General features: G+C 32.6%; 1 protein-coding gene across 1 annotated transcript in view; it reads right to left on the bottom strand.

Moving 5' to 3' along the window:
* LOC143229976 (endothelin-converting enzyme 1-like) overlaps positions 1–20,104 on the bottom strand; it is an 87,983-nt gene that overhangs the window by 32,299 nt on the left and 35,580 nt on the right. Inside the window, exons 8-10 of the mRNA XM_076462887.1 lie at positions 13,275–13,405; positions 11,920–12,021; positions 647–724 (exon numbers count right to left, since the gene is read on the bottom strand). Of these exons, the coding sequence (XP_076319002.1) occupies positions 647–724; positions 11,920–12,021; positions 13,275–13,405 (311 nt within the window). The remainder of the gene's footprint in view (positions 1–646; positions 725–11,919; positions 12,022–13,274; positions 13,406–20,104) is intronic.

The raw sequence follows: 20,104 nt of genomic DNA on the forward strand, positions 1-20,104 counted from the left end.
GCAGCACCACATTGAAACTGTCACTGAGCTCTTCAGTACAACCCATTCTACTGTCAATGTTTGTCAATGAAGATTGCATGGCTGTATGCTAGATTTTATGCACCTGTTAACAATGGGTGTGGCTGAAATAGCCAAACCCACTAATTAGAAGGGGTGTCCACATATGTTTGGCCATGTAGTGTATCACATTTATAACTTCTTTCTCTAACATAATAGAGAAAAACTGTGAAACTAGTATCATAATGATAAAAAAATAATGAAAGCATATCTTTATCAAAAAGTATGAACATTAATGGTACATACTAACCAACCTAATCACAGACACTGTTGATGCTACAACCTTAGTTAAAAATAGTTCTAATTATTTCATACACATGAAACTGTTTTATATATAGGCTTTCATTCATGATCAGTAACATAATAAGTGGAAAAAAGCACAATGGGTTTGGGATCTCCATAAATAATATTACATTCACAATTCAATTAGACCACTAGCAATAAATGTACAAAAGAATTTATCCTTATTAAAAGAAAAAAGTATATCCTTAACAATAGTTGTACTTACAATTCTGACAGGCTGAAAATAATATACACACAAAAATATTACATATAAATTAAAAGTTACTCAAACAAAGCTCAGATGTACCTCAACATAGTAGTCTGTGATCTTGTTTTCATCCAGTAAAATATCTGGATATCCCCATAGAACTATTAATGAATTAATCTATTAAAAGAATAAATAAAAGCATATATAATTATTACCAATTTATCAAAAATAAAAACTACTTAACCCTTTCAGCACAGACTCAAGCAGTTTGTATCATTTTTACTATGGAAAGACATTTATGTAAAAAAACCTCATAAAGATTTTTTACAGTTCATAAGTATTTTGTACACAAAGAATGGCATTATTATAATTACATCTTTCTAATAAAAATGTTATTTATATATTATAGTTATTTGCACTCATACAGTGAAAATAGTTCGAGTGCAAGATGATTTTTATTTTAAGTATAAAAACACTTTTCTTTATCTTATAGATTTCAAATTTCATTTGCATAATCTCTAGAACTTCCTAAATGAATATCAAAAGTCTTAGGTAAATATTTATATTTAATTTTTTCTACTATATCACTAACTACCTATCATCGTCAACATACAATACGATGAAACAATTAAAACTAAGAAAAAAACAATCCTTTCAATTTTTTGTAGAATATCTTTAAAGACTTTCCTTTTGTTAAATTCATAATTCAGGTCCTCTCTTTTTTCACACATAGTTAATTTTTAATATTTTATTATTTTCTATAATTGTTCTTCATCACTTATTATTCATATCACCACAAATCGATGGTGCCATTGAGGCGTATTATGGTGTTTCTGGCAGACATGCACAACCCTTCAGCAAAATGTTTATGCATCATGTAATATTGTAAGCCTTAAGAACATATGCAAAGTGTGATGTATGTTTAAATATTTCAGTTATGAATTTTAAAATAGAACTAATAGATAATTAACTAAAATATAGCAGTAATACCTAAATACAATTTAAACTGTATCTCTAACTACAAAATATTTAGGTAAAAAACAATTGTAAGTACTATACTCAATAAAGCATCCACCAATACTACAGTCAGTTATATGTATCCCATGACAAATGGTGTGGGCCAATTTCAAAATAACCATTGCTATAGTGTAAAATGAGCTCTTTCTAATGACTATATGTATGTGTATATAACATCTGCATGTGGCCTACTAAGTTCAAACAAATCTGTTGAAAGTGAGCATGGCACCTGTCATTGAAACAAATATTACTTGTTTCAGCTGTATTCATTCAGAGAACTGTATAAGCCAAAAGAATGAGCATCTTATAGTCTAAATGTACCTCTACAGTACTGCCACTGTATTACTGAAGATACAGAGTGCCAAAGAATTTTCATAACTCGTTGTCCAAATGAAATACATCTGAAGTTTCAAGTATTTTTTAAAGGATTTAAAACATAGATAACATAAAACTTTGAATCATAACATATATTATAATATTAATTTACATAAATTGATAGTAAAAGTGTTTCATTAAATTTTGAAAGTAACACAGTGACTTGTGCAGCAAAGTGTTTAAAGGGATATCCATGGTTTAAAGATTAATGATATCATATTATATTTCCTTGAACTCCTTTAAAGGAGCCTGGGACTCACCATTATGATCCCAACATTGCCCCAACACAAAGAAAAATAGTAGAAAAAGTGAACCAATTAATCGAATCAGTTTCAAAATGTTCAATTTTCTTCCACCTACTCCAAATTCGTAACAATATTAATACTATTAAAACAATTTTTGGAGCAAAATGCTGAACAATAAAATAAGAAAGATCTGAGTTCTAGTTCTAAACTAAACATACACACACTTGTATATTAAAAATAACAACAACAGGTTTATATGCATGTACATTAATACTACTCTGTTATTATTAGATAACTAAGAATGAAAGTGGTGAGTCACTATGTAGACACAACAAATAATAATAATATTTTAGATTATGCTTTTAATAATCTTGACAATTGCACTATTGTAAAGTGAGCTTTGTCACCAAGTAATGAGCATATGGCTTAACAACTACAGCTTTCTTGATAGGTTGGAAAATGATATAATCTATATAAAACATATTAGTAAATAAACTTATTCAACTGATTGTACCTTGATGAGTCAGACAGTTAAAGAAGAAGTCTGATTACTGAGTTAGCAAGTTCTTTCAGTGAATTTGTTATTTCTGTTTTGTATTACTGAGTCTGTGTTTCAATGTGAAAACATACGTGTCATACATAAAAAGAAGCTTGGAAGTGAGTGAAATTGCTGTATTAGTTTCTATAATAGCTTATTCCTATCAGCAAACATTAGTTAAGCTAGTCTGTAGTTCAACAGTTAACATGAATTAGTTATCATTAAATGACTTTTTCTACCAAATAGCTCAAAAGAACTTGCCCAAGAAAAACAAGTACTAAAACAGTGATTTAAAAAGGGAAACAAAAATGTAATCAATTTCAAAATGATGACAGAATAATGATGGTTGAAATAAAACAAGTTAAAAAATATAGAAAAGGATTATAACAGCCAGGATAATAATAACAAAAATTATGAACACCAAAAGAACATCAGGAAATTTAGAAACTGAGTTGGTAAGTGCATGGATCAAGAAAGTCTGACCTCTCTCTTCATCTACACAATAATTCATAGGTCACACCCTATTAACTATGGAATCCAGCAGTCTTCCATTATTGATATGTACTATTTCATGTTCTCCACTAATTCATCAAATTCTAGAATTTAGCAGATCAGATTAACAACTGATAAATCAACAGATTATAATGTAAATGTTCCATGGTTGACGTCAACTTCTAGTCAAACAAGCTACCTATTTAGAGTGGAACTAAAATCATCTTAATAATGTGTACAGCTTGATTATATATACTTTTCTTAGCTTATTACTTTCAAATTCAAAGTTCAGAATATCTTGTTTCATTAGTTAGGTAAAATTTTAATATTAGGCACAGTTTGAAATAGCTTATTAAATGAATGAATAAAATAGCAAACAGCTAGCTATTCACCCTTCATAAAGTTTGTTATAACAACTACAAGGCAGAATACATTTTAATGCTATGGATACACACACACACACACACACACACACACACACACACACACACACACATATATATATATATATATATATATATACACACATTATGGAAAAATGATGTTACATGACCCAAGATTGTTTAGAAGTTTAGTTTTGGTATCTTGGTACCCTGAAGTGTTGGTTTTGTATAGATATCTTGGTATCCTGAAGTGTTGGTTGAGTATAGATATCTTGGTACCCTGGAATGTTGGTTTAGTATAGATATCTTGGTATCCTGAGGTGTTGGTTTAGTATAGATATCTTGGTACCCTGAAGTGTTGGTTTTGTATAGATATCTTGGTACCATGGAGTGTTGGTTGAGTATAGATATCTTGGTACCCTGGAATGTTGGTTTAGAATAGATATCTTGGTACCCTGAAATGTTGGTTTAGTATAGATATCTTGGTACTATGAAGCATTGGTTTAGTATAGATATCTTGGTATCCTGAGGTGTTGGTTTAGTATAGATATCTTGGTACCCTGAAGTGTTGGTTTTGTATAGATATCTTGGTACCGTGGAGTGTTGGTTGAGTATAGATATCTTGGTACCCTGGAATGTTGGTTTAGAATAGATATCTTGGTACCCTGAAGTGTTGGTTTAGTAAAGATATCTTGGTACTATGAAGTGTTGGTTTAGTATAGATATTTTGGTACTATGAAGCGTTAGTTTAGTATAAATATCTTGGCACTATGAAGTGTTGGTTCAATTAAGTTAGTTTCTTTTACTTTATATTTATTGATATTTGGTTCTTTGTTGAAAATTACAACATTTTCAATAGTTTTTGCCATGTTTTATTTAATTGCAATGGTTGTAAACAAAAAAGGGATAATTTTTATTACGTTCATGGATCTCATTTCTAATTTTCTTCCAGTTTCTTCAATGTAAAATTCTAGACAGTTATTGTACATTATTTTATAAATAATTATAATTCTACATAATTTTTATTTAGTAACAAATTTATTTTAGGGCTGGGTTTTTGAGTGAAATTGAAACTGACAATAATTTTATATTTAATGGCAAGTTTTCTCCAAGTGTGAATTATATTTGAACTAATTTCATGATGGAATGATAAACCACAGTGTAGTACTGTGTTGATGTTTGGTGTATTAGTGTCAATTTTGTTTGTCAGTTGAATTTTGAGGTTTTTGTTCTGATGGTTGTGTGAGAATGTTTTGACAATAGCTGGAGGAACTTTGTAGCTTATAAAGTTGGCTTCTTTATCCATATAGTCAATTTAATGAAGTCTTGAAGATGAGTTTATAGGTATTTTTAGTGCATTGAGTTTTGTTTGTATTGAAGGGCAGAACTTAAGGGGATGTAGAAGATTGTGTGAACAATTTTTGGTGAATTTTGGTTTTAAAATGTGTGTTGAATATAATGATATCAAGTTCAATGAAACATAACTACTTGTAATCTTTATGCTTGATGATGAATTTAATGTTAGGGTGAATAAAGTATTACTGTTTAATAAAAGTGTGAATCTGTTTGATAAAAGTGAAACCAACAAAAGCATTGTTTCCATAACAGTACCATTATCGGGAAAGATAAAGTACCCATTATGTGGCTTGCATTTTGATCAGGGTCATAAATATGTTGGAAAGAACAGATGAATCAGGGTTTGTCCATCCTTAAAATATATTTGAAAAAGGTTTTTGTTATTGGAAATGAAGGTGGTTTATGTTGATGTAAGTTCAAAGAAACAAACAAAAATTGTACTATGGATGCAAATTAAAGAAATGGGGTCATTAAAGTTGAGATCAAGTGCAATATTACAAGTTTTCTTGACTGGAACTTCCATGAAAAATTACACAATATCAAAACTTGAAATTAAGTTTTTGGGGTTTAGTTGGTTTAATGTGTTTCAATATGTATTCCTGTGTCCCAAACGTTACACTAAACTATCCAATTGGCAATGGTACATTGCGTTGCAGATAAACAACAAAACATGACATCCAGGAATTATAAGATCACTAGATGAAACATATGCTCCCTCTGACAAAGGTAAAAAGATATGTTAAAGAACCGGTTGTTTAAAAACAAAGTAAACCATAAGATAGTAGTTGTTTCAACTGCAACTTAAAATGACATATTGCCAAGAACTGCCTTTAGAAAACAGAAAACCTACAACAACAAAAATTGGAATAGAACACTCTTATAACAGCAAGAAACACAGACACTACATTTGTGGCAATAATGAAACAACAGGTATTAAAAACACCAAAGGAATGATATCCTCAGGGTGAATCCCAAAGCTGAACCAGGTCAAAAGAAAAAAAACAACAGCTACCCAGATACTAGAAAACAGGAATTAGGCAAAAGTTAATCAAATATAAATATTACACCTGCCATAACTAGAATATGGAGTTTATTATTTAAAGTTCATAAATCAATGAATTCGCTAACAGGAAGCCATGCAAGATGTTGATTAACAGTTGTTCAACAGCTACCACTGTTTGATATTTGGTACTAGAAGGTGGGAAATCACCTCTGGAAATGAAGGAAGGGAAGAGATTGATGCAAACAATAAGTGGCAATATAGTTCCAACAAAATGAGAGATGGAAGCTTTCATCACTGTGAGAAACTTTTCTACACAATGAGGTATGTAGGTAATTCACAGAAAGGAAAAGAGCATATTGTAAATAGACATCGTGCTTAAACATGGGTGTGATGTTAAATTTACTTTAAACAGTTGCATACTATATGGCTAAAAGATCTCTACACTGCATGCCAATCAAAACACCATTGGCTCAATTTCCAGTGATAATAAGGAGGACATTTATTCTACCACCAAAAAGTAAGATATTTATTAGTAACAAATGTACATCTACTCACAAAGACATGGTAGAAACAAACACCCCAGTCTGCCCCAAGAGATTACTGTTCTGACAGAAACAAACACTCCACATGCCCTGAGAGATTACTGTTCTGACAGAAACAAACACTCCATCCTGCCCAGAGATTACTGTTCTGACAAAAACAAACACAACATCCTGCCCAGAGATTACTGTTCTGACAGAAACAAACACTCCATCCTACCCTGAGAAATTATTCTTCTGACAGAAACAAACACTCCATCCTACCCTGAGAGATTATTCTTCTGACAGAAACAAACACTCCATTCTGCCCAGAGATTACTGTTCTGACAGAAACAAACACAACATCCTGCCCAGAGATATTACTGTTCTGACAGAAACAAACACTCCATCCTACCCTGAAAGATTATTCTTCTGACAGAAACAAACACTCCATTCTGCCCAGAGATTACTGTTCTGACAGAAACAATCACTCCATCCTGCCCAGAGAGATTACTGTTCTGACAAAAACAAACACTCCATCCTGCCCAGAGTGATTACTGTTCTGACAGAAACAACCACTCCATTCTGCACAAAGAGATTATTGTTCTGACAGAAAAAATCACTCCATCCTGCACAGAGAGATTACTGTTCTGACAGAAACAAACACAACATCCAGCCCAGAGTGATTACTGTTCTGACAGAAACAACCACTCCATTCTGCCCACAGAGATTATTGTTCTGACAGAAACAAACACTCCTTCCTGCCCAGAGAGATTACCGTTCTGACAACAACAACCACTCCATCCTGCCGAGAGATTACTCTTCTGACAGAAACAACCACTCCATCCTGCCAAGAGATTACTCTTCTGACAGAAACAACCACTCCATCCTGCCCAGAGAGAATACTGTTCTGACAAAAACAAACACTCCATCCTGCCCAAAGAGATTATTGTTCTGACAGAAACAAACACTCCACATGCCCAGAGATATTATTGTTCTGACAGAAACAAACACTCCATCCTGCCCAGAGATTACTGTTCTGACAGAAACAAACACTCCATCCTGCCCAGAGTGATTACTGTTCTGACAAAAACAACCACTCCATCCTGCCCAGAGAGATTACTGTTCTGACAAAAACAACCACTCCATCCTGCCCAGAGAGAGATTAGTGTTCTCACAGAAACAACCACTCCATCTTGCCCTGAGAGATTACTGTTCTGACAAAAACAAACAGTCCATCCTGCCCAGAGAGATTACTGTTCTGACAAAAACAACCACTCCATCCTGCCCAGAGAGATTACTGTTCTGACAAAAACAAACACTCCATCCTGCCCAGAGATTACTGTTCTGACAAAAACAAACACTCCATCCTGCCCATAGTGATTACTGTTCTGACAAAAACAAACACTCCATCCTGCCCAGAGAGATTACTGTTCTGACAAAAACAACCACTCCATCCTGCCCAGAGAGATTACTGTTCTGACAAAAACAACCACTCCATCCTGCCCAGAGAGATTACTGTTCTGACAAAAACAACCACTCCATCCTGCCCAGAGATATTACTGTTCTGACAGAAACAAACACTCCATCCTGCCCAGAGATTACTGTTCTGACAAAAACAAACACTCCATCCTGCCCAGAGAAATTACTGTTCTAACAAAAACAACCACTCCATCCTGCTCAGAGAGATTACTGTTCTGACAGAAACAAACACTCCATCCTGCCCAGAGATTACTGTTCTGACAGAAACAAACACTTCATCCTGCCAAGAGATTACTCTTCTGACAAAAACAACCACTCCATCCTGCCCAAAGAGATTACTGTTCTAACAAAAACAACCACTCCATCCTGCTCAGAGAGATTACTGTTCTGACAGAAACAAACACTCCATCCTGCCCAGAGATTACTGTTCTGACAAAAACAACCACTCCATCCTGCCCTGAGAGATTACTGTTCTGACAAAAACAACCACTCCATCCTGCCCAGAGAGATTACTGTTCTGACAGAAACAAACACAACATCCTGCCCAGAGATATTACTGTTCTGACAAAAACGACCACTCCATCCTGTCCTGAGAGGTACTGTTCTGACAAAAACAACCACTCCATCCTGCCCAGAGAGAGATTACTGTTCTGACAGAAACAACCACTCCATCCTGCCCTGAGAGATTACTGTTCTGACAAAAACAAACAGTCCATCCTGCCCAGAGAGATTACTGTTCTGACAAAAACAACCACTCCATCCTGCCCAAAGAGATTACTGTTCTGACAGAAACAAACACTCCATCCTGCCCAGAGATTACTGTTCTGACAAAAACAACCACTCCATCCTGCCCAGAGAGATTACTGTTCTGACAGAAACAAACACTCCATCCTGCCCAGAGAGATTACTGTTCTAACAAAAACAACCACTCCATCCTGCTCAGAGAGATTACTGTTCTGACAGAAACAAACACTCCATCCTGCCCAGAGAGAATATTGTTCTGACAGAAACAAACACTCCATCCTGCCCAGAGAGAATATTGTTCTGACAGAAACAAACACTTCATCCTGCCCAGAGATTACTGTTCTGACAAAAACAACCACTCCATCCTGCCCTGAGAGTTTATTGTTCTCACAAAGTTTCATTGATCTAAAGAATAATGATATCATTATTAGAACCATGAAAACAACAGAAACTTGAGTCAATAACAAAATGTGAAACTATACAAGTAAAGCTTAGAAAACAACACCGGAAAATGTTAGAAACAGATCATACCTAAAGAGAAACTACCAATACACTTAGTTTTACAACTAAGCAACACAAAAGATTACATGCATTGCCCATATAATACCATTAATATCCTCTCCACCAGAAAACATGACTTAGGTTAGACAAAAATAATATACTGTAAAACCAATACTGGAGACATACCTCATGCACATCACCTGGCTAGAAAACTATAACATAGGTCAAAACTCTCAAAGAAATAGAAACCATGAAAAAATATGAATAACAGAGTTAATGCTGAATCATGAGCATCACATACTGCATTTTAGAAGAAAGATGGATATACAAAATTCTGGACGAAGAAAGATGCTTAACTTAGTGCTACATCATGAGCATCACGTACTGCATTTTAAAGAAGGATGGATATACAAGATTCTGGATGAAGAAAGATGCTTAACCACTGACTCTACTTTGAATGCTTAACCTGGATCAGAGATTTTCAACACTGAATTTGAAGAGTAGAAGTCAAGATAACCTTTACTGCTGGAAATAGATCGTGGAAATTTGTTCTGTTACCATTTGTCACAAAGTATCTGTAATTTCAGTGCTTTGTCTTTTCACCTATAGTTAATTTTTAATTTTCATTTATTGTCCTTTACCATTCATTATTCCATCTTGTCAAAATTCATTGGTCCCTCTGGGAGTATTACATTACTTTTGGCTAAGATATGCAAGTTTTGGCAAAATTATCTTACATTAGCATGAGATTATAAGCCTTAAGAACTGAAGCAACATCTGGGATAAGTTTTGAAAATGTTTAATCCTTCCAGTTATGCATTTTAAAACAATTTGTCTCTCCAACTATAACACATTTAGGAAAGAAACAACAATAAGTACTGTCTTGGATAAAGCAACCAACAGTTATATCTGCCTAATGACAACAACCAAACCCTAATTTTAAAATAATAAAAGTTGGATTTTAGTGTAAAATGGTATATTTCTAATGACTATATATGCATATCATATAATTGCATGTGAATCATAAAGCTCAAGGCAAATGTAGCATCTGTCAGGGATTGGAAAAATTATCTCTAGTTTTAACAGAACTTAGAAAATGAACTTTGGATAACATGTGATTATAAGACAAATAACTGTACTTATTGTCTAGTCATATACATCTATCTCACTGGGGTTATCTGATTCATGACAAACAGTGTGAAAATTGAGATTTTTCATAGCCCATAGGTCACACTACAACAGATCTGAAATAAGTTTGTTTTTTTTAAGGTTTCTTTTCAAACAAAGAAATTAAAACTTAGATAATAAAAACTTCAAATTATAGCATACATTAGAATATTAAATTATATTGATAGTAAAATTGTTTAATTAAATTCTGAATGCAGCTTCGTGATTTGCACAGAAGAGGATTTAAAGGGGTGCCCATTGCAAAAAAGTTATTGTCACATGATGTGTACAAAGCTTTGAGACTAAAACTTTCTTGAAATTTTATAAAATGATTTTAGCATATCAAAGATGAGTTACTCAGTGAATTTATTCAGTTGATTATTGGTCTATTTAGGTAGAGGTTAGAAAGGGCTCAGCCCCAGAGCTGATCAATAATTTTATTCTATGTAAAATTTCATGGGGTGTTGGACCCACAAAAATTATTAGCCCCTGGGCCCACACGACCTTGAATCCACTACTGATCATTAGAAGAACAGTAATTAAGTATAAATCACTTAATCAGACAAAATAACACATGTTAAGAAACTTTTGAAATAGAAAAATAATTTATCATCTAATGCAATAAAAATCAAAATCAGTTCAATCAAAAAGTGTAAACTAGAAATCATACTGTAACAAATAATCATCATAATTATGATGCTTTACTAGGAACACTAAACAAACCACCAAGGAGTTACCCTAATGATGCTATCAATACATGTTTCTCTTTTAATTTACTGAAGTGCAGACAGCAATTTTCTGAGAATACCAACTCTGATATCCTCAGCCCTAGGGAAAATGTTTTACGAACCAAAGTTTTCATTAAAAGCAAGTATTAATTTTTATCTCAACTACAAATAACTCAACCAGTTTTATGTTTAATATATTTCTATTATTAACAATTCTGTGAGACCATTGCAGCAAATATTTTATTTCTTGTTGTATATTAAATATTTCCATTTTTAAAGATACAACTTTTTGTAGAAGTAAGTTATTTTATGTTTCATGTTCTGTAAAGTTTTGATTCTATTATGCATTTAAAAGCCAAAAAGGAGGAAAGCTACTCTGAAAATGCTAGGAAAGTGAAAAAAATGTCTTTATTTTCGGAGTTATTAGACAGTATTTCATGAGAACAAAACAATTCTGTGGAACATAAGTGGCCTTAAATTTTACACTAGAAACTTACTGAAATGAGTAAACCTTATTAAAATAAAGACTCATACACAATTACAAACAGGAAACATCAATATGGGGAAAAGAAATGAAGAAACATAGTAAGGACTGAAGGTCTAAATCTTTCTTTTCATTGAAAAAACATCTGAACGATGAGGAAGTGGAGAAACAAATACATAACATATTTAAATCTTACCATAACCTTAATAAATAAAGTTTAATGAGAGTTGAGAAAAATAGAGAAAGATGTAAAAATGTGGGTTTGTTTTGTATAAAGCTTGCTTTCTTCCTATTTCCATCTACCAAACTATAAGCTAAAAATAAACCACATTATTTTACCTTTCTTTTAGCAGTTTCTTGTTCTTCTTCATTATGTAGCCATCCAATATCTCCTATAGCTCTTACAAAACTTTCCTTAGTTTTATTAAGTACAGTCTCTGCCTGAAAGAACATGTGCTAGAGATATTTACTCTAGCAATAACTCTACCTCAGAGATATTTACACACTGATCACATTTGACTTTGAAATAAAAGCACTTTTTAAATTAATTACAGTAAACTGTTATCACTGTTTGTGTAACAAAAAACAGTTTAAGTTGTTGATAAATAACAGATAGCTAGTGTATTTTTTCATGTCCTTTGTAAGTAGGAACTACTTTTCTAGTTTCATAGCTATTTAGTAAAATTAGTTTGGATAATGTGTTACATTAATGAATAATGTTATTACAAAAATATATGAACATCTTTGGGTAACATGACAAATAATAATCATTCTTAAGAAAAATTTACCTGACACCTAGGTTTCAGTGCATAGACTTATCTGACACTTAGGCTTAAGTGTGTAGATTCATCTGGCCTAATTCTCTTTACCTAAGCATTGTGAAACATCAGTTGGATACCAAGAAAACGTTAGCAAGGATAATAAACAATGATTCTAATAATTGTGATTCCTATAATTGAGTGATACAGTATATAGTATCACAACCATAATTAATATTTTTCAACTCTAATAACTAGTCTCCTAACATACATTACAGCAACTGGCACTAAATGTGATATAACCGGTTAGGGAAAACTGTCTTCATTAATGTATATTTTAACTTTTTCATTAAAAAAGTTCATGTTGGTTTACTTCTTTCCTTACGTATAAAAAGTATCAATAAATACATCTACATAATATATCTTTATAAAGGTATCCTTAAAATGTGCAACACCATGTTTAATAATTATTTATTAGTTATACACATCTGCAAACATAGCCCTGGAAGACTGTTTGGTCAGTGCTGTTCTCTTAGCAATACATACAACAGGAGGAGTAACTCTTGTGTTTTTATTAACTGTAAGTAGCACTTACAACAATAGAAGTAACTATTGTCAACACTTACAACAGTAGAAGTAACTACTGTGTAACCAGTAACTGTAACCAACATTTACAACTGTAGAAGTAACTACTGTGTTTTTATTAATTGTAAACAACACTTACAACAGTAGAAGTAACTACTGTGTTTTTATTAACTGTAACCAACACTTACAACAGTTAAGTAACTATTGTATAATCAGTAACTGAAAGCAACACTTACCATGGTAAGAAGTTGCTCTTGGATTCTTTGAAACACTTTAAAAAATGTTACTAGTGAATGCAGGTAAAACCAAACAAATAATTTTTATCCATAAAGGATATAAATTCTTACATACTTCTAACTTGATGTCTGAAGATAAATACTTCTTAATATACATGTTTCCCATAGCTATACCCATGAAGTGGTTGGTCTGACGAAGACAGAAGTGCCACCTTTCTTCTTCTTTAACCTGGTGATCTTCCACTCCTAACAAGAGTATTTGATTATAAGAACCCATTATTAGAAAATATAATTAATTTGCAATGAAGAAACAACACCTAGAAACAAAATGAGACATTTTTAAAACTTTACACATCTTAATGTTAATAATGAAATATTTGTGATTTTGTCTGAACAAACATTAGTACTATATATCCATAAATTCCAAAGCACTTGTGTCTACAGAGTTCCATAGATCACACAATTAATGTAAAACACATCTTAAAATATGTGAATAAAGTCACTTAACTCCACTTTACAGTTATACAAGGAAATATTTAGTTAAAGTCTTATTCATTATGATTCAAAAGTCAAAAGTGATAACCTGTCATATTACAAGCCAAACTCTTACATTTCAAACTACTAAGTATTAACCTGTTTGGTTGCAGTACAGATTTAAATCTGCCACATCACAGTCCTAACTCTTATGTTTCAACAACAGACTTAGTGTTAACCTGTTTGGTTGTAGTATATATTTAAATCTCCCACATTACAGGCCTAACTCTTACATTTCAAACTACTAAGTGTTAACCTGTTTGGTTGCAGTACAGATTTAAACCTGCCACATTACAGCCCTAACTCTTATGTTTCAAACTACTAAGTGTTAACCTGTTTGGTTGCAGTGTAAACCTGACACATTACAAGCCTAGCTCTCACATATCAAACTAATGAGTCAGTGCTAGCCCGTTTGGTTCCAGTGCAGATTTAAATTTACCACATTCAGGCCTAAATCTTACATTTCACACTACTGACTCAGCATTAGCCTGTTTGATTGCAGTAAAGATTTAAATCTGCCATACTACAGGCCTAACTACTACAATTCAAACTACTGACTCAGTGTTAACCTGTTTGGTTGCAGTATATAGAGGCCTAGCCTTCATGTTTCATACTGCTGAGTCAATATGAACATGTTTGGCTGGAGTACAGATACGTTATCAATATATCAGGTCACCCCATAAGTTATGTCCAAATATTTAATACAGAAAGTTCATCATCATTTCTCTCTTTGTAGAAGGCTTTAATTACTAAAATATGTAGTAGGACGTGTATAAAAATGTTCAGACAAGTAAAACAAACTAACCCAACTCCACTTTTTCAGATCATTAATCAAATAAACCCTTATGAAGATGGATGTGTCTGGGATCACATTAGACATACAAGCTTTATGAGTTTAAAAAAGGCAATAGTGCAGCAGAAAATACATAAAACAATCAAGGTGTTTATGATGCAGAATCTCTCTATGAAAGAAAATGTAGAAGGTGGTTTCAGAATTTCAGATTGGGTGACGAAAGCTTAAGTGATGCGCCACATTCAGGTCGTCCTGTTGAGTTTAATGATGACTTGCTGCTGGCTGCACTTGATGATAATTGTGCTGTAATAGTTGAAGAACAAGCACAGAAGCTTAATTCAACACATTTAACAGTCCACTGTCATCTGTGACAGCTTTGAAAGGGGTCAAAACTTAGAAAATGTGTCTCCCATGATTTGACAGAAGGCAACGTTAGAGCAAAAGTGAACATTTGCATTTCTCTGAACTCTTGTGAATGTAACACACCATTTTTGGACAGGTTAGTGATAGGAGAAGAAAAATGAATGTTTTATATAAATTTTAAGTGCTACAGACACTTTCTCAGTACAGGTAAACTGGCTGTGTTTACTTACCTCAGTAAGTTAACCACTGTTTCATTGTTCTATTATGTCTTTCTTTATCTCAGTAAGTTATCCACTGTTTCTTCGTGTTCTTTATTTCATGCATGTGGGGTTTTCATAACAGTTCTATTATGTCTTTCTTTATCTTGATAAATTACCCACTGTTTCATAGTTTTCTTTATCTCATGCATGTGGGGTTTTTCAAAGAATTAATTTGGAATGGATACCAGATTCTTATAACCAAATATTCTGATCAGTCTGCTATAGAGACCTGCAACTATCTTGAAACACTTGTAAAATATTGACCAAGTCTAGGTTGGGTAATCGTGCATATTGTGGTTTCTTTTATTCAAATACTGTTTATCAGAATGTGAAGTTTAAATCATCTTTTATTAAATAGAGTTTTCAGTTGTTCATTCCTTTCATTGAAATTCAACTTATTCTTTTCATTTGATTTTAATAATAAAGAAACAGTCCTCTATCCATTCAAATAAACATTCTTCTGTACAGATTAGTCAAACAAACATTCCAGCAACACATGCAAGGTTTCACAGAAAATCAATTTATACATTTAAAACTTAATACATGAAAGAAAATGCTTTCTGCTGCAGCAATCTTTTATAAGGAGCTAAAACTACCTCACATACACACTTACTGACATTTTATAAGGAATTGAAAACCACCTCACATACACACTTGCTGACATTTTATAAGGAACTAAAACTACCTCACCTACACACTTGCTGACATTCTATAAGGAATAAAAACTACCTCACATACACACTTGCTGACATTTTGTAATGAATTAAAACTACTTCACATACACACTTGCAGACATTTTATAAGGAACTAAAACTACCTCACATACACACTTGCTGACATTTTATAAGGACCCAAAACTAACTCACTTATACACATGCTGACATTTTATAAGTCACTGCAACTACCTCACATACCCACTTGCTGACATTTTACAAAGAACTAAAACTACCTCACTTATACATTTGCTGACATTTTATAAAGAACTAAAACTACCTCACTTAGACACTTCCTGACATTTTATAAGGAACTAAAACTACCTCACATACATACTTGCTGATATTTTATAAGGAACTAAAACTACCTCACATACACACTTGCTGACATTCTATAAGTAATTAAAACTACCTCACATACACACTTGCTGACATTTTATAAGGAATTAAAATACCTTACATACACACTTGCTGGCATTTTGTAAGGAATTAAAACCTCAATACCCACTTACTGACATTTTAAAACAACCTCAGATACACACTTCCTGACATTTTATAAGGAACTAAAACTACCTCACAAACACACTTCTTGACATTTTATAAGGAACTAAAACTACCACATGTACACACTTGCTGACATTTTATAAGGAATTAAAACTACCTCACATACACACTCACTGACATTTTATAAGGAATTAAAACTACCTCACATATACACTTCCTGACATTTTAAAGGAATTACAACTACCTCACATACACACTTGCTGACATTTTATAAAGAACTAAAACTACCTCACATACACACTTGCTGACATTTTATAAGGAACTAAAACTACCACACGTACACACTTGCTGACATTTTATAAGAAACTAAAACTACCCCACATACACACTTCCTGACATTTAATAAGGAGCAAAAACTACCTCAGATACACACTTGCTGACATTTTATAAGGAAGAAACTAAAACCACATTACATACACATTTTCTGACATGAAATGTTTGAGTTTTGTTCTCATTCTCAGGTGCTGTAAAAAAACAGAACTCAATATGATATCCAGTTAAGAGGCACAAGGAAAATGAAAATAAAAGAAAACATTAACTGTACTTATATTACAGAAAGTCTATAATCACTGCAGCTATAGAATACTTTATCACATACATTGATGACTGGCCTGTTGATGACTAAAAAAAATGATGTTGAATCCTCTCTCAATTTTTGAAGGCACAGTGTTTACTCTTGTTGGTGTGACAAAAAAGGAAGAAAGGACAGAGTTGTCATATACAACAACAAAACACCTATTTTTCTGCTTGAAAACGTTTTACTTTTCTTTCAATAAAACAATAACACTACAACTCAATTTTACCTGTTTTTTTGGCCACAAATATTGAAGTGGGCTTTTCTGAGTTGACTTTGTATCATATAAAGCCACATAATACTTTTCAATCACTACTCTAATCTATGTTTCTTTAGTTCACTGTTCTTCTTCTGGAGAATAAAGGGTTATATTTAATGAGAAATAGAATAGAATAGAAAGAAAATTAAAAAATGGCAAGAGGAGGTGGGAAATAGATAAAAGAATAATGTACCTCAATACATAGTAAATCAAACCAATATATAGAGAGAGATGGAAGAATAATACTAATAATATAAAGTAAGTTTAATCATGAATTTAGTTTTGGAAATCTTTTCAGGGATTTACGAAGGTCAACAACTCTGGAATCAAGACTGATACTGTTTAGTATTACAGTATTTAATAGTGCTATCCAATAAGCTTCTTTAACTTCTGGTCACAAAACACTTTAACACTAAAATTGTTATAGAGACAAATTTTACATCTAACAGAAACAAGGATGATTGGAACTCTCTTTGAACTTACTATAACTTGAACAATCTATTGATTTTCTGGATATTATATTGCTGACATCAGCTGTCACAGATGTTGAAACCTACTGAAATTAAAAATAAGCATGCTGCAGAAACCTTGCATCTTTCCACTAGTTAGATTTGAAAATAAGAACTGAAACTCTCTTTCAGCCACTGGTTTCTCAATCAATCAACCATCTAAAGTGTTATCTTACATTCCCAGCAGTAGTGACTGGGAAATCATTATTACCATTTAGACCATACCTCAACATTCATTACTTGTTTATAAACCCAGGAAAGTTTCAACATTGTTTAATTTTTATGTCAGGTAACTTGACAGTGTTCTGACCACTATCTGAAGTCTCAATGTTTTACTTTTTTCTTTCCTGATGAAGTTAGTGTTACTGAGATATGACAGTAACATATAACTATTTATTTATTTACTATTAAGTTAGTACTTTCTGAAATATTTTGTTTATCCTGCTTTTATGTAGTTTTGTTATAAACATATGATCCAAAAAATGACTAAAATTATTTCATTCTAGTTGCCTTTGTTGATCTCCAACAGATAATGTTTACTCTGCCAACAGCAATGTTGCTGAAACTTCACACACTGTGTATAAACTGGTCATTAACAGCAAAGCCCTTTGTTGGCCAAATGGATAACATCTATAGGTTACAGTCTTTGTCTGTTGTGTGAGAATGACAAGTCATGTGGTAACATGTTCCTTCTGAGTAAAACCAAGGTTACCTATTTGGTACAGATTATTGGTTTTAATCTGAACACAGAAAGAATTGCTGGGTGTTGAGGTAAATAGTTCAATAGAAAACCATCTTCAGGGAAGAATCTTGGCACGAAAGTTGTAAAGGCAAATACATGAAACAGTAAATAGCTTCTATGATCAAACCATGCTAGAAAGTAAGTAAACCCTTGGACTGAAGTTTGCACAGACTCTCAACCAGATTCAGAATGTTTCAATTTAGTCATTAGAATGTTGTTTGCAGATTTCACACACAAAAATTGTATCACATGGGTACATGTAAGGAAATATTACTTCTAACACCTAAAAACTGTAAAAAACAAAGCATTAACTTTAACATTCTAATTGTGAAACTGACTAGAGAAATCATCCAAACAAAAATAATTACATCTTGAAGCAGAGGTTAGGTACATGCACAAAGTAAGCATTACATGTTTGCATGACTCACATAAACAGTAGATTAGTTCACAGATTTCACATGGCTTCCTGCCTGTCCAGAGATATCACACATCTATTAACAAGCTGAGAGAATGCTATATGATTGGTATGCATATTAGTGAGTAAATTGTTTAACAGATGCTTTAACGGTAAATTGTTTGTCTGGCCTTTCTTTCTGCACAGTTTACATTAAAAAGAAACTTGACTTTAACTGGATCATCAATCAGTTTCTTTGTAAAGTGTTAGTGATTTATCAGAGTGTTACTCATTTCATTTCCAAAGACACACAGTAATCAAAAATCAGCCTAACTATTAGAACAAATGATGCCTACTCAAACTTGGAAGTACCACATAATGGTCACATATATGTATTCTAAAGATTTCAAAACTGTATTCTTAGAATGTGAAAACCAAGTTCATTCCACTCTAATGTGAAACATTATGAAGAACCCCAAGTGGACTTGAGGCATCTGATGCCTGTTTACCAAATAATTACCACAAATATTACTATAGCTATACTGATTACTGCTGTTTTTAAACACGCAGAATTATCAGTTTTGACATAACAAATACCCTATAACTGATGCATCTCACTCACAGAACTTACTTTTCATTTAGAAAACTTTATGCCATGAGAATCACAGACAGGAAAATATATCTTAGTATAACATTCACATTCTGAACATGTCATCAGTTAGTCATATAAAATGACATTCCCACAAAACAAAAATTCAAACTAAACAATTTAAATTCACTCGAAGAAACATTCACAGTATCTAGGTTCATCTGAACTTCTTTTAGCTTTTGTTGTGAAGAGATTTATAGTAAATATTTATTATACACAGAATGTTATTTATATTAAAAACTATACAGTAATGATGAAAATAACAACCAGAATGTGTGTTTCGTATAATGTAACTCCAAACCTTAACAGCTGTTGTTTGTGAAAACTGATGATGTGCGTGTGTGTGTATAGTTACTACTTAAACAGCCAAGAAAATAAAAATAAAAAAGAGGGGCTGTATTAGAAACAGTAAACCCAGACCTGTGATAAATGTATTAGACTAAAGACCTTGATGAAACTGGATGTAGCAGATGTAATGAGGTTGACATAGTATAATATATTTTTCCTTTACATTTTAGAATTACCGTGTAAAATTCAATATGAGAATTATAAAATCAAGTTAATTAAAAATGACTTAATTATAAAGTCAAA

The sequence above is a fragment of the Tachypleus tridentatus genome, chromosome 10 (assembly GCF_004210375.1).
Source record: "Tachypleus tridentatus isolate NWPU-2018 chromosome 10, ASM421037v1, whole genome shotgun sequence".
Classification (NCBI taxonomy): Eukaryota; Metazoa; Arthropoda; class Merostomata; order Xiphosura; family Limulidae; genus Tachypleus; species Tachypleus tridentatus.